Genomic DNA, 13,994 nt, shown 5'->3' on the forward strand with positions numbered 1-13,994 from the left:
CACATGAACCAAAAAGTAGAACGGCGATCGTAAGAAGATGGGAGGCGCCGGACCAAAAAGAGCGACACCTCGCAGACTGGACCACCCCGCAGGTGAGTATAATAACTTACTTTTCTTCTCTTACAGGTCAGGTTGGGGGCAGATATACAGCATTATAGAATGCTGTATATAAGCCCTGAAAGGCAGTGGCTGTAACTCGTGTCGGCAAAACCTGGTGACAGGTCCCCTTTAATAAAATAGGTGCATAGTGCAATTATTTGAAGATGTAAATGCCAATATTGCCTTAATATTCAAAAGAATGCATGATGAATAAATAGATGGACATAAGACATATGTTGAGCTAAATATACAGCAGACAGAGCAGAGGCACAAATCAATAGAAAAAAAATACATAAGAGTAAAAGTTATATCAACTAACTTGACACACTACTGATTGCCAAATATATAATAAAGGACTGCTTGATGAAGCGATAGCGAAACACGCGTGTGAGAGGGAAGTGGTGTGTCACTTTAATGTTTTTTCATTTTCATCATGTACTTTCTTAATTGATTTTTTACTTAGGCTTTGCCTGTAGTATATTCAGCCCAACATTTGCCTTGTATCCATTTGTAGATCAATTATATATTTCTTATATAAACATTACCAATAATTTAATTATGGCAATATTGGTACTTGCATCCTGAAATAATCGCACTAAGCACCTTTTGCATTAATTAATATACTTTATCATATATTTGGCAATAAGTGGTATGTCGCTTCGGTTGATATAGCTTTTACTCTTATGTATTTTTTCTATTGATTTGTTTGTCTGCTCTGTATTTAGTTCAACATATGTCTTGTATTCATCTATTTATCATGCTTTTTTATGTTAAGGTAATATTGGCATTTACATCTTCAAGTAATTACACTATGCACCTATCTTACTAACTGATGTATTTTGTTACTTTTTTGGCAATTAATGTACAGCAGCTTTTGCAAATGTGCTTTCTGCCATTGATGTCTTATTTTCTTAGAATTTATTCGGTATATTGATTTTTCACTATATACCAGTTCATTTGTAACCAAAAAAGAAAAGTGGGCCTTAGAGCAATTAAGAATTAATATATAATCACTTTATTACAAACAATATAATACAAACAGTAATCATTAATTGTTCAGTAATCAATAATGAAGAAGCACTACAGCGAAATGCGCGTTGGGTTCTTTCTTCCATGTCCAGTCTCAGGTTGGTTTGCTTTCACTTAGAGTAACTACTACTCTACCCAACTACTTAGAGTAACTGTCCTTTCCCTTTCAACCCTATTATATGTTTGCCTCTGTTGCGAAGGTTGCGCTTCATAGCAATGGATTTATTATAGGCATTGGGTAACTTGGGTGTGGCTCCTTATATATACCTTTTGATTGTGCTGACTGGTTCTGCGCTCATCTGTTTATATTATTGCTTACTGCACTTGCACTTTTAGAGCCTACATACTCAGCTTCATCTCTGCCATTCTTTTACTAATTCTTTCCTTGCTTGGTCACGTCGCTATTAACATTTTTCAAAACTTGAGAAGGTTTTTTGTGGGTATTTTTTATGGTACTACTGGGAAAGCTAATGATATTGCTTTTTTGTATTGTATACCAACCCAATTGGACGTGACACTTAGGTGTCACTACCACTGTTATTTATACTCATTTTAATGATTATTGTTTGTATATTGTTTGCAATAAGAAGTAATATATAATCACTTTAATTGACCCACTTATCTTTTTTGGTTACAGTATAATTTTTGTGGTAAAGCTAAAGATTATCTGCCCTTTTTTGGTAATATACCAGTTCATTTGTCCTATCCGGCTCCCATCATACATACCGCATATTGTTTTACATTTCGTTTTTTATTCTCTTGTTGCGTAATTGTTTTATCATTCTGTTGTGTAATTATGTTTTAATATTTATTGATAAAGGATCATATTGTACGTTTTCTCTTTGAATATATTCTTTGGTTGCTGTTCAGCCTGTGGTCTGAAAGTGTAGGACCTATAGTTTCTAAATAAAAAAAAAGTTTCATGACACAAATCATTAGATAAATCTATAGTGGATACATTGAAAGGTTTTACAATAGTGATGAAGCGTATGTACAGCGAAGCAGAACACTAAGCTTAGGATTAGAGGAGGTAAGATGCAAGATATTCAGTTTTGGGAGTCCAACCTTAGTGATTACGAAGTATGTGTCTCCAATAATGTGTATCCAGGGTATACCGTATATACTCGAGTATAAGCTGACCCCCCCACCCCCCTAGTTTTGCCAATAAGAAAAACTGGGAAAACTTAATGACTTGAGTATATGCCTAGGGTGGGAAATGCAGCAGCTATCGGTAAATGTCAAAAGTAAAAAGAGATGCCAATAAAAGTAAAATTAATTGAGACATCAGTAGGTTAAGCGTTTTTGAATATCCATATTGAATCAGGAGCCCCATATATTGCTCAATAAAGTTTATGATGGCCCCATAAGATGCTCCATATTAAAATATGCCCCATATAATCCTGCATAAAGGTTAATAATGGCCTCATAAGATGCTCATTTGCCCAATATAATGCTGCACAAATGTTGATTATGGCCCCATAAGGTGCTTCATACAGACACTTGCCCCATATAGTGCTGCACAAACGTTGATTATGGCCCCATAGATTCTCCATACAGACACTTGCCCCATTTGCTGTTGTTGCGATAAAAAAAAACACATACTCGCCTCTCCGTGGCTCAGGCCCCCGGCACTTTCAATATTCACCTGACTTTGTTCCGGCGCCGCTCCATCTTCAGCGTCTTCTGCACTGACGTTCAGGCAGAGGGCGTGCACTAACCACGTTATCGCGCCCTCTGACCTGAGCGTCACTGCAGAAGACGATGAAGATGTAGTGGCACCGGAACAAGGAGCAGGTGAATATCGCGCAGCGTTCCCCATTATACTCACCTGCTCCTGGTGCAGTCCCTGCTTCCTCGGATGCCGCAGCTTCTTCCTGTGTTGAGGTGTCACCGTTACCGCTCATTACAGTAATGAATATACGGCTCCATCCCTATGGGAGATGGAGCCGCATATTCATTACTGTAATGAGCGGTACCATGTGACCGCTCACTGCAGGAACAAGCTGGGGCGCCAGGGACCTGCAGGGAACACGCCAGGAGCAGGTGAGTATAATTAAACAACCCCCCCTCTCCATTGCCGACCCCTGGGTATGTCTCGAGTATAAGCCGAGAGGGGGACTTTCAGCCCAAAAAAGTGGGCTGAAAATCTCAGCTTATACTCGAGTATATACGGAAGTTGAGGAAACCATGCATACCAGGATATAGATGAAGAGCCATGCCTACCAAGATAGGGCTGAGGAGGCCATACACACCAGGCTGGGGATGAAGAGCCACAAATACCAGGCTGGGGATGAAGAGCCACGCATACCAGGCTGGGCATGAAGAGCCACGCATACCAGGCTGGAGATGAGGAGGCCACGCAGACCAGGATGAGGAGGCCACGCAGACCAGGATGAGGAGGCTACGCAGACCAGGCTGGGGATGAGGGGGCCACGCAGACCAGGCTGGGGATGAGGGGGCCACGCAGACCAGGCTGGGGATGAGGGGGCCACGCAGACCAGGCTGGGGATGAGGGGGCCACGCAGACCAGGCTGGGGATGAGGGGGCCACGCAGACCAGGCTGGGGATGTGGGGGCCACGCAGACCAGGCTGGGGATGTGGGGGCCACGCAGGCCAGGCTGGGGATGAGGGGGCCACGCAGGCCAGGCTGGGGATGAGGGGGCCAGGCTGGGGATGAGGGGGCCACGCAGGCTGGGGATGAGGGGGCCACGCAGACCAGGCTGGGGATGAGAGGGGCCTTGCATAACAGGGTGGGGTAGCACTTCAAAAACAGCAAAGAAAATAAATATTCTAAGCTGTCCGGTAAAAAAAATAAAATCAGATTTGGATAATGTGATATGGAATGAGCCGTTGCTGTTTTAGTAAATGTTTGCATTCACCCGTAAAATTCTGGAGCATATTTTCTCGGACCACTGCATAATTGCTGGAAAGGACTGCAAAGCTTGGAGTGGAGCTGTGTTGAAATTATAGCCAGGCAATTGACCATATATGCCATTCAGTATCTTTGACTGCATTGGAAAAATCTGATTTAGGTACAAAGCCTATTTATTATTTACACGTTCATCATTTTACCTCACAGGGTTTTGTATTATATGTTTACTTGCAAACAAAATCATATGAAATGAAACAATGATTTAGGCAACATTCAGATGTCAATTTTTTATGTATGTTTTCTATCCATGTTTTTCACATAACTCATACTATTAGTCTATGGGACCGATCACCTGTACGTATATTTTTGTAGATCATGGCTCAAACTTGCCAGTGCAAACCTAAGGTGCCGCGAAAAAAATTAGCACTTGTGTGCTGTCCAATTTTCATGTTTGATAGGAGATGCCGGAGAAACCTTCTCATGTGCACAAAAAAAACTGATAGTAAAAACTGTACTGATGAAAATTCCCTTTGTCTTTGATGTCTGAATGAGGCCATAGAATGGGAAAATGGAAATGTATACTATATAGACAAGTATCAAATGGACAGTGGAGTAAAAAGTAAATTTATTTTTGTAGAATCTTACAGAGTTCAACACAGCTCATAACAAGAGAATATCCACATTAACCATAGAAGAGGGTAACTTGGACATCCAAAGATCTAGGAGAAAGAAGAGGAATTACAGAGTCACCTTTAGTGAAGATGATGAAGTTATTAATCCAGGTGAGGCAATGCATGGAGGACTTTTATACACATTGCAGTGGACAGTTTAGGGCCATGAAGGGTTTTTTCCCCTATTTAATTATTGTAATTTCTTTTTTTTCATGAAGGCACAAATGAAATTGATTAAACCATAGTCAAGGTTTTATAATATGAATGGATAATAGGTTTTCTCTTTTGAATTAAACCCATAAATATACCCTCACCCTTTCTTTTACTAACAGAGGATGTAGATCCTTCAGTCGGGCGTTTCAGGAACATGGTGCAGACAGCAGTAGTACCAGTGAAGGTAGGTTGTATTTCTTGGCAAAAGCTAATACCATCTTTTACAATATAAAAAGTCTTACACGCCTCTGTTAAAATGCCAGGTGTATCCTTTAACCCCTTTCTGCCATCCGACGTACTATTCCGTCCATGAAACCTGGAACTTAATCCCCATGGGCGGAATAGTACGTTGAGGCCGATCGGCCGCGCAAACGGGTGTGTGTGGTCGATCAGGGCATGGTGTCATCTGATTATCACAGCTGACACCCGGTATAAAATGCCAGGAGTGGTCACGGACTGCTCTCGGCACTTTAACCCCCAGAACAGTACGAACAAACAAGATCACAGCATTCTGGTGGCATAGAGAAGCATCGCGCCTAGAACGGGTTCCGTGTATGCTACCCTCAGAACAAGGCGATGTGATCGCGTTCTGAGGTTCCAGGATGGAGGCAGGGTCCTGCACGGAGGTGGCTTGTCATTGCCTGCTGAGAGCAGGACCTGAGAAGCCTCCTTCACTCCCAGTCAGATCGCTGATCTGATACAGTGCTGTGCAAAGTGTCAGATCTGTGATCTGACTTTATATAGTGATGTCCCACCCTGGGACAATGTAAAAAAGTAAAATAAAAAATATATATATTATACTGTGTAAACAAAAAAAAAATGTTCTTTAAAAATTTCCTAAATAAAGAAAAAATATATATATTGTTCCAATAAATACATTTCTTCATGTAAATAAAAAAAAGTACACATCTTTAGTATCGCCATGTCCGTAACGACCCGACCTTTAAAACTGTCCCACTAGTTAACCCCTTCCGTGAACACCGCAAAAAAAGGCAAAAAGCAATGTTTTATCATCATACCGCCGAACTAAAAGTGGAATAACGCGATCTCAAAAAGGTGGAAATAAATAAACCTGGTACCGCTGAAAACCTCTTGTCCCGCAAAAAAACCAGCCACCATACAGCTCCATCAGCAAAAAAATAAAAAAGTTATAGCTGTCAAAATAAAACAATTATTTTTTATATAAAATCGTTTTTATTGTATAAAAAAAACAAGACCTCATGTGACTCTGTGGACCAAAATATGGAAAAATTATAGCTCTCAAAATGTGGTCATGCAAAAACAATTTTTTTGCAACGAAAAGCATCTTTTAGGCTAAGTGCACACGTTGCAGAATTGCCGCGGAAATTTCCGCGGCAATTCTGCGCCTCTTGCCGCGGGTATATCGCATGCGGAATTGGCATGCATATTCCCGCAGAAAACTAGCATTTTACATGCATAATTAGCTTGCAGAATGCTAGCGTTTTCCAAGCGATCTGTAGCATCGCTTGGAAAACTGATTGACAGGTTGGTCCCACTTGTCAAACAGTGTTTGACAAGTGTGACCAACTTTTTACAATTGATGCGGCCTATACCGCATCAATAGTAAAAGATAGAATGTTAAAAATAATAAAAAAAAAATAAAAATGGTTATACTCACCTACCGCAAACAGCCGATCTCCTCAGAGGCTTCCGTTCCTATAGATGGTGTGTGTGCAGGACCTTCGATGACGTCGCGGTCACGTGACTGTGACGTCGTCGCGGTCACGTGACCGCGACGTCATTGCAGGTCCTTCACACACCAACTACAGTAACGGAAGCGGCCGCGTGCAGCGCTGAGGGGCAGGAAGACTCCGGGGGCCATCGAAGGTGAGTATATCACGATTTTTTTATTTTAATTCTTTTTTTTTTTAACAATCATATGGTGCCCAGTCCGTGGAGGAGAGTTTCCTCTCCTCCACCCTGGGTACCAGCCGCACATGATCTGCTTACTTCCCGCATGGTGAGCATAGACCCATGCGGGAAATAAGCAGATCAATGCATTCCTAGGTGTGCGGAATCCCCGCGATACTGCAAATTTAATGAACATGCTGCGTTTTTTTCTGGAATGCGAATCCGCTCAGGAAAAAAATGCCGCATGTGCACAAAAAATGCAGATTGCATTCTATTAAATAGGATGCTTAATGTGAGCGTTTTTTTCGCGGTTTTACAGCGTTTTTATAGCGAAAAACTGCGAAAAATCTGCTACGTGTGCACACAGCCTTAGCGTGTGACAGCTGCCAAACCTAAAAACTTGCTATAAATGGCAAATCAAACCCCCCTTTATCACCTCATTAGTTAGGTAAAAATAATAAAATTAAAAAAAAATGTATTTCCATTTTCCCGTTAGGGTTGGGGCTAAAGTGAGGGGTATGTCAGGGTTTGGGGTGTGGTTGTGGTTAGGGTTAGGCATGTGTTCAGGTTAGGGGTGTGGTTAGGGTTGGAGTTAGAATTGCGGGGTTTCTATTGTTTAGGCACATCAGGGGCTCTCCAAACACGACATGGCGTTCTCAATCCAGCAAATCCCAGCCAATTTTGCATTGAAAAGTGAAATGACGCTCCTCCCCTTCCGAGCTCTGCCGTGCGCCCAAACAGTGGTTTACCCCCACTTAAGGAGTATCAGCGTACTCAGGACAAATTGCACAACAACTTTTGGGGTCCAATTTCTTTTGTTACCCTTGGGAAAATTAAAAATTGGCGGCGAAAAGATCATTTTTGTGAAAAAAAAAAATGTATATATTTTTACAGCTCTACATTATAAACTTCTGTGAAGCCCTTGGGGGATCAAAGTGCTCACCACACAGCTACAGAAGTTCCTTAGTGGGTCTAGTTTCCAAAATGGGGTCACTTGTGGGGGGTTTCCACTGTTTAGGCACATTAGGGTCTCTCCAGACTCGACATGGTGTTTGATCGCAATTCCAGCCAACTTTGCTTTGAAAAGTCAAACGGCGCTCCTTCCGAGCTCTGCCATGCGCCCAAACAGTGGTTCCACCCCATACATGGGGTATCTGCATGTTCAGGACAAATTGCACAATAACCTTGAGGGGTGCAGTTTTGAATGGTATCACTTTGGGGTATTTTCTATCATATAGACCCCTCAAAGTGACTTCAAATGTGATGTGGTCCCTAAAATAAATGTTGTAAAAATGAGAATTCGCTGGTCAACTTTTAACCCTTATAACTCCCTAACAACAACAAAAAAAAAAATTTGGTTCCAAAATTGTGATGATGTAAAGTAGACGTGGGAAATGTTACTTAAATATTTTGTGTGGCATCTGTGTGATTTAACCCCTTCATGACCGGGGGATTTTTCGTTTTTCCGTGTTCATTTTTCGCTCCCCTCCTTCCCAGAGCCATAACTTTTGTATTTTTTTGTCAATTTGGCCATGTGAGGGCTTATTTTTTGCGGGACGAGTTGTACTTTTGAACGACATCATTGGTTTTAGCATGTCGTGTACTAGAAAACGGGAAAAAAATTCCAAGTGCGGTGAAATTGCAAAAAAAGTGCAATCACACACTTGTTTTTTGTTTGGCTTTTTTGCTAGGTTCACTAAATGCTAAAAATGACCTGCCATTATGATTCTCCAGGTCATTACGAGTTCATAGACACCAAACATGACTAGGTTATTTTTTATCTAAGTGGTGAAAAAAAATTCCAAACTTTGCTAAAAAAAAAAAAAAAAAATTGCGCCATTTTCCAATACTCGTAGCGTCTCCATTTTTCATGATCTGGGGTCGGTTGAGGGCTTATTTTTTGCGTGCCGAGATGACGTTTTTAATGATAGCATTTTGGTGCAGATACGTTCTTTTGATCGCCCGTTATTGCATTTTAATGCAATGTCGCGGCGACCAAAAAAACGTAATTCTGGCGTTTCGAATTTTTTTCCCGCTACGCTGTTTAGCGATCAGGTTAATACTTTTTTTTAATTGATAGATCGGGCGATTCTGAGCGCGGCGATACCAAATATGCGTAGATTTGATATTTTTTTTATTGATTTATTTTGATTGGGGCGAAAGGGGGGTGATTTAAACTTTTATGTTTTTTTTATTTTTTTCACATTTTTTTTAACTTTTTTTTTTAACTTTTGCCATGCTTCAATAGCTAGGCTAGAAGCAGGCACAGCACGATCGCCTCTGCTACATAGCAGCGATCTGCTGATCGCTGCTATGTAGCAGAATTGCACGTGTGCTGTGAGCGCCGACCACAGGGTGGCGCTCACAGCGACGGGCGATCAGTAACCATAGAGGTCTCTAGGACCTCTATGGTTACCATCCAGACGCATCGCCGACCCCCGATCATGTGACGGGGGTCGGCGATGACGTCATTTCCGGCCGCCCGGCCGGAAGCGGTAGTTAAATGCCGCTGTCTGCATTTGACAGCGGCATTTAACTAGTTAATAGGTGCGGGCAGATCGCGATTCTGCCCGCACCTATTACGGGCACATGTCAGCTGTTCAAAACAGCTGACATGTCCCGGCTTTGGTGCGGACTCACCGCGGAGCCCTGCATCAAAGCAGGGGAGCCGGCATCGGACGGTATAGTACGTCCGATGCCGGTAAGGGGTTAAGGGCATCAAAATTCAAAGTTGGAAAATTGCAAAATTTTTGCCAAATTTCCATTTTTTTCACAAATAAACGCAAGTCCTATCAAAAGAAATGTTCCCACTATCATGAAGTACAATATGTCACGAGAAAACAATGTCAGAATCACCGGGATCCATGGAAGCGTTCCAGAGTTATAACCTCATAAAGGGACAGTGGTCAGAATTGTAAAAATTGGCCCATCATTAACGTGAAAACCACCCTTGGGGGGTTAAGGGGTTAAAGAAAAATGTATACCTAGAATAATCACCTCAGCATGTGAACATAAAAGGTGGAAAAAGTATTTGCAGCAGACATTTCTGCAGGAAAAATGCTGCATGCATTACTCCTCCTCCCCCATTCTTTTGACTGAAAAGCAAGAAGTGAAATGCTGCATATTAGAAACTGCTTGAAATCTACAAGGAATAAAGAAACAAAAAAAAAAAAAAAAAACAGCGTGTACATGAGATTTCCAAAATCCTATTCAACTTTGCGGGTACTGTAAAACGCTGTGTATATTTGCAGCTAAAATGCAATGTGTACAGTTCAATGGAAGAATAAACTGAAGTCGTTTTGGGTGGAAAAAAAAAAAACAAACCTAAAAATAATGTGGTTGCGTAAATATGCAGTCTTAAACTACGGCTTTGTTGAAGTACTCTTTGGATTTATGACAGCAAGGGTAGGAGTATCTCAGCATGACACATCTAGAATTGCCAATCTTTGCTCACTCTTCCTTGTGAGAGCATCTCCTGTGTGTAGCCCAATGTGTGGGTATGATGTTCTTTTGCTGATGCGCAGTATTGGCTTTGCACCAAAAATACCTTCTGGAATTATGGCCAAAAAGTTCGGCATTGGTCTCATCAGACCATAACGTATTTTACCACATGCATTTGGCAGGCTTGATGTAGGTTTTGGCAAAACATAGTTGAGCTTGGATGTTTCCCCTTGTATGAAAAATAATCAGTACAAATATATGGAGCGAGGTCGCACCCACTGGTTGGGATCTGCCCAGGAGTATGCATAACGCGTATGTCCCTGCCGGTCCCGACTCAGAAACAAGCGCACAGTGCGTGTGCTGGCGAGATTTGTAAGTCTGCAGTCACACAGTGATTGCAGACTTACCATTTTGGACTGGGCAACCCCTTTAAAGGGAACCGGTCACCTGAATTTGGCAGGACCTGTTTTCAGTCATATGGGTGGAGTTTTCAGGTGAATGAACTTGAATCCAATATTGCGGCCAGCATGCAGCCAGCGGGTAAGGAAAGGGTGAATCAAACACCTGAAAACTCCGCCCATATGACCGAAAACCGGTCCCGCCAAATTCAGGTGACAGGTTGCCTTTAATGTTGCTGTAGGCCTCTTGGTTGCCTCCGGGACTAATTTTTTGTTCTTTTCATCTATTTCTAAGAGACAACTAGTTCTAAGTAATGTCACTTGTGCCAAATTTAAGCCACTTCTAGACAACCGTCTTCATACCGTTCCATGATATATCTAATGCTTAGGAAATTTTTTACCCTTCTCCTTATTGATAACTTTCAACAATGAGAACCATTTGCTGTGTTATAAGCTGTTTATGGACAATGGCGTGTGTTGTAAAATGCAACTAAGAAAATGTCAGAAAAATCCTTCTAGAAATGATTTTAGTATTTATTTATTTATTTTTTACATTACAATGACCTGACATTTTGAAAGATGTGTAGAGTTTTTATTATTTCCACTGTTCTTCTGATTTTACCTTTTGTGTTGCTAATCCCACAGAAAAAGAAAATTGAAACATCTGGCTCTCTTAGTTTAGAAGACTCTGTGGGACGTCGCGTGCAGAACTTCCCGTTTTCTGGAGGCTTGTATGGTGGTCTACCTCCCACTCATGCTGAATCAAGTGCACAAACAGCTGGTGGTCATGGTACAGCTCTAATGGGAGGCATGCCTTTCCCTAACTTGGCACCGGAAGTGGATATTGCACCAACGACACCGACTGCTGCCCCCATCACTGCTGCTCCTACTTCATCCAGCTTCATTGCAGAAACTGTGAATGAGCCAAAGAAAAAGAAGTATGCAAAAGAGGCATGGCCCGGGAAAAAGCCCACACCCCTTATTTAAAAAGCCATTACAAACCGTTCTATACAGGTAGACGAACACAGTGTGGTCTGGAAACTGGCTTTCTTGCCGACACCCTCACAACTGTATTGTGGATTATACAATAGAATGAACTAGACCTAATGGATGAAGTTTTTGATGAACACACTGCTTTGTATAAATGCTCAGTATATTCCGGTCTTGAATCTGCTGTATAGAGAATGCAGGAATGCTTTCTACATAGCTGAGGGGCACTCCACATTCTGTCCAAAATGTGTCTGCAGCCACCTGGATTGTCCAAAAAGAATTCCTGCAAATGGAGCATTGGACAGAGCTCACCATTTCACCTTGGAGAGAAGCTTTTTTTTCTTCTTCTTTCTGGAAAATAGGCTATTATACTGATGTACACCTCCACATACATATGTACAGTTATGGATTTTGTATATGTCAAGTGGTTTTATCAATCTGTAAAATTAGATATACTTTCAGTCTAACTCTGGTACATTTGTCTTATTTTCTGTAGAAAATGAATATTTAGGAGCTTCATCTGTCAATCTATAGACATCGTTGACATCTCGCAATTTGTTTTAAAAAATCTTGCCATTTTCACACTGGCCACATGGGCTTTTTTAGACTAACTTCCCGTTTCAGGCAGGGAGCAACATGTGCAGATAAACACATGACCCTATGTTTTTGTATTGAAGCATCTGAACCTGTGCGAAAATCATTGTGAAGGGAGAAGGAGCTCTGACATCGCCTATTGGTCATTGGTAGATCCAATGTTTTCAGCGGTGTTGGCTGTCATTGCGGTCCTATCTCCGCAAAGAAGCTTGGCTGAAAACTTCCTGAAATGACAGGAAGTAAATGTCTAAACAAGGCCAGCCACTGTGGTGGCAAGACAAAACAAAAACAACTAAATTACCAAAGAAAGATCATTGTCTAAAAAAAATAAAATACGTTTCTTTTTTATGCATGTAACACAAAAACCTTATTTAAGCAATAGGTAATTTTCTGATGACTGCTTCTCGGGGTATATGAAAATACATTTCTTTATCGCTTCATTGGGGGACACAGTTAACCATGGGTGTATGCTGCTGTCGTTAGGAGACTGACACTATGCAACTAAGGAAAATGGCTCCTCCTCTGCAGTATGCACCCACCGACAGGCACAAAGTACCTCAGTTTAAGCTTAGTGTCTGTAGGAGGCGGACCTGGATCTAATCCCATATCCGTCTTTTTTTTTTTTTTTTTTTTTAGGTCACCTGTTGTGTTTTTTATTAATCTTTTTTCCTTGTCTTTCAGGTTTCTTCTGGGTAACAGGGTGTAATTTCTCACCCTGTTTTCCCACACTTATGTGACCGAGAGAGCAGTGTGGTGTCACCCACATCGCCTACTCTCGGACCCGCAAGCAGGACTTTATCCCCTGTCACCCTTACGGGTGTTTCAGGGCGATTCCTGGTGGCCAGTCCTTGCCTTTTCCCCTCCTCACCCTTCTCCTTGGAGAGGGCTGAGAGGAAGACTGTGTCACCAGTGGTGGCCTCCCCTCTTGTAAAGGGGCTGATGGCGTCTTCTGCACTGTCCCGAGACGGTGCGGGAAGGAGGACCCTTTTCTACCAGTGACTCTCATCCGAGGGCTCCTGATGATGTCCTTGTCAGTGAAGAGTGATTCGTAAATCACCTTTACAGGCATGTTCTTTTCTATGTCCCCGGCAGCTACCTGCCTGCCTCACTGTTTACCTGCAACTGGACTCCACACAGAATATGGCACCACTGAACGGCTGTGGCCATTTTTTCTTCATCCCGGCTAGTGCTTCAACGCCCCTTTCCTGTAGTACGCGCTCTGTGCCCAATCAGAAGGCCCGTTCTCACTCCTGCCCTGGCCAGAGCCACACCCCCCACATTAAGCTCGTGTATTCATCACGTGCTTTTCCCCCTATCGCGGGGCCTTCTCTCCCTGCTCGGTGCACACCTCCGGCAGCATAGCCAATAGGAGGGGCCTTTATTCCCTGACATCGGCTGGCACAAATTGGCCAGCCAAGCCCTTTAATGTACAGACGCGGCCAATTTTCATGCCCGGACTAGGAACTTTGTTAGTGCCATTTGCTGGTCCTGTCACCACGGGTGCCGAGGCGTTGCAGTTAATTCCAGGTCCTCTGTTAATTTAGTACCCGGCTTTGGGCTTTCTTCCGGACTGTGTAGCCACGCCCCCTTACTGGGCCCCCGGCCAATCAGGTCACCTTCCGCTTAGCCACTCCCCCTTATTGAAAACTCGGCCAGAGTTGCTCTCCATTGAACACACTTTTTTGGCCTAATGATGTATTTTCTCTATTCCTCTCTCCCTGTCCCTGAGACATGCCCCCCGCTTGGCTTGTCTGTCTGCTAAGGGTGTGAAGAATCGTGCATCTGTCACCATCGACTTCCGGCTCCAAAGGGCAC

The 13,994-nt window shown here is 42.5% G+C and overlaps 1 protein-coding gene across 1 annotated transcript in view; it reads left to right on the plus strand.

Moving 5' to 3' along the window:
- The window catches only part of PPP1R8 (protein phosphatase 1 regulatory subunit 8), a 78,417-nt gene extending 66,365 nt beyond the window's left edge, over positions 1-12,052 (plus strand). Inside the window, exons 5-7 of the mRNA XM_069756789.1 lie at positions 4,638-4,782; positions 5,004-5,068; positions 11,241-12,052. Coding sequence (XP_069612890.1) covers positions 4,638-4,782; positions 5,004-5,068; positions 11,241-11,582 — 552 coding nt within the window. The 3' untranslated portion in view covers positions 11,583-12,052. The remainder of the gene's footprint in view (positions 1-4,637; positions 4,783-5,003; positions 5,069-11,240) is intronic.
- Positions 12,053-13,994: the final 1,942 nt, after the last annotated feature.

Source organism: Ranitomeya imitator, chromosome 3 (genome assembly GCF_032444005.1).
Source record: "Ranitomeya imitator isolate aRanImi1 chromosome 3, aRanImi1.pri, whole genome shotgun sequence".
Lineage (NCBI taxonomy): Eukaryota > Metazoa > Chordata > Amphibia > Anura > Dendrobatidae > Ranitomeya > Ranitomeya imitator.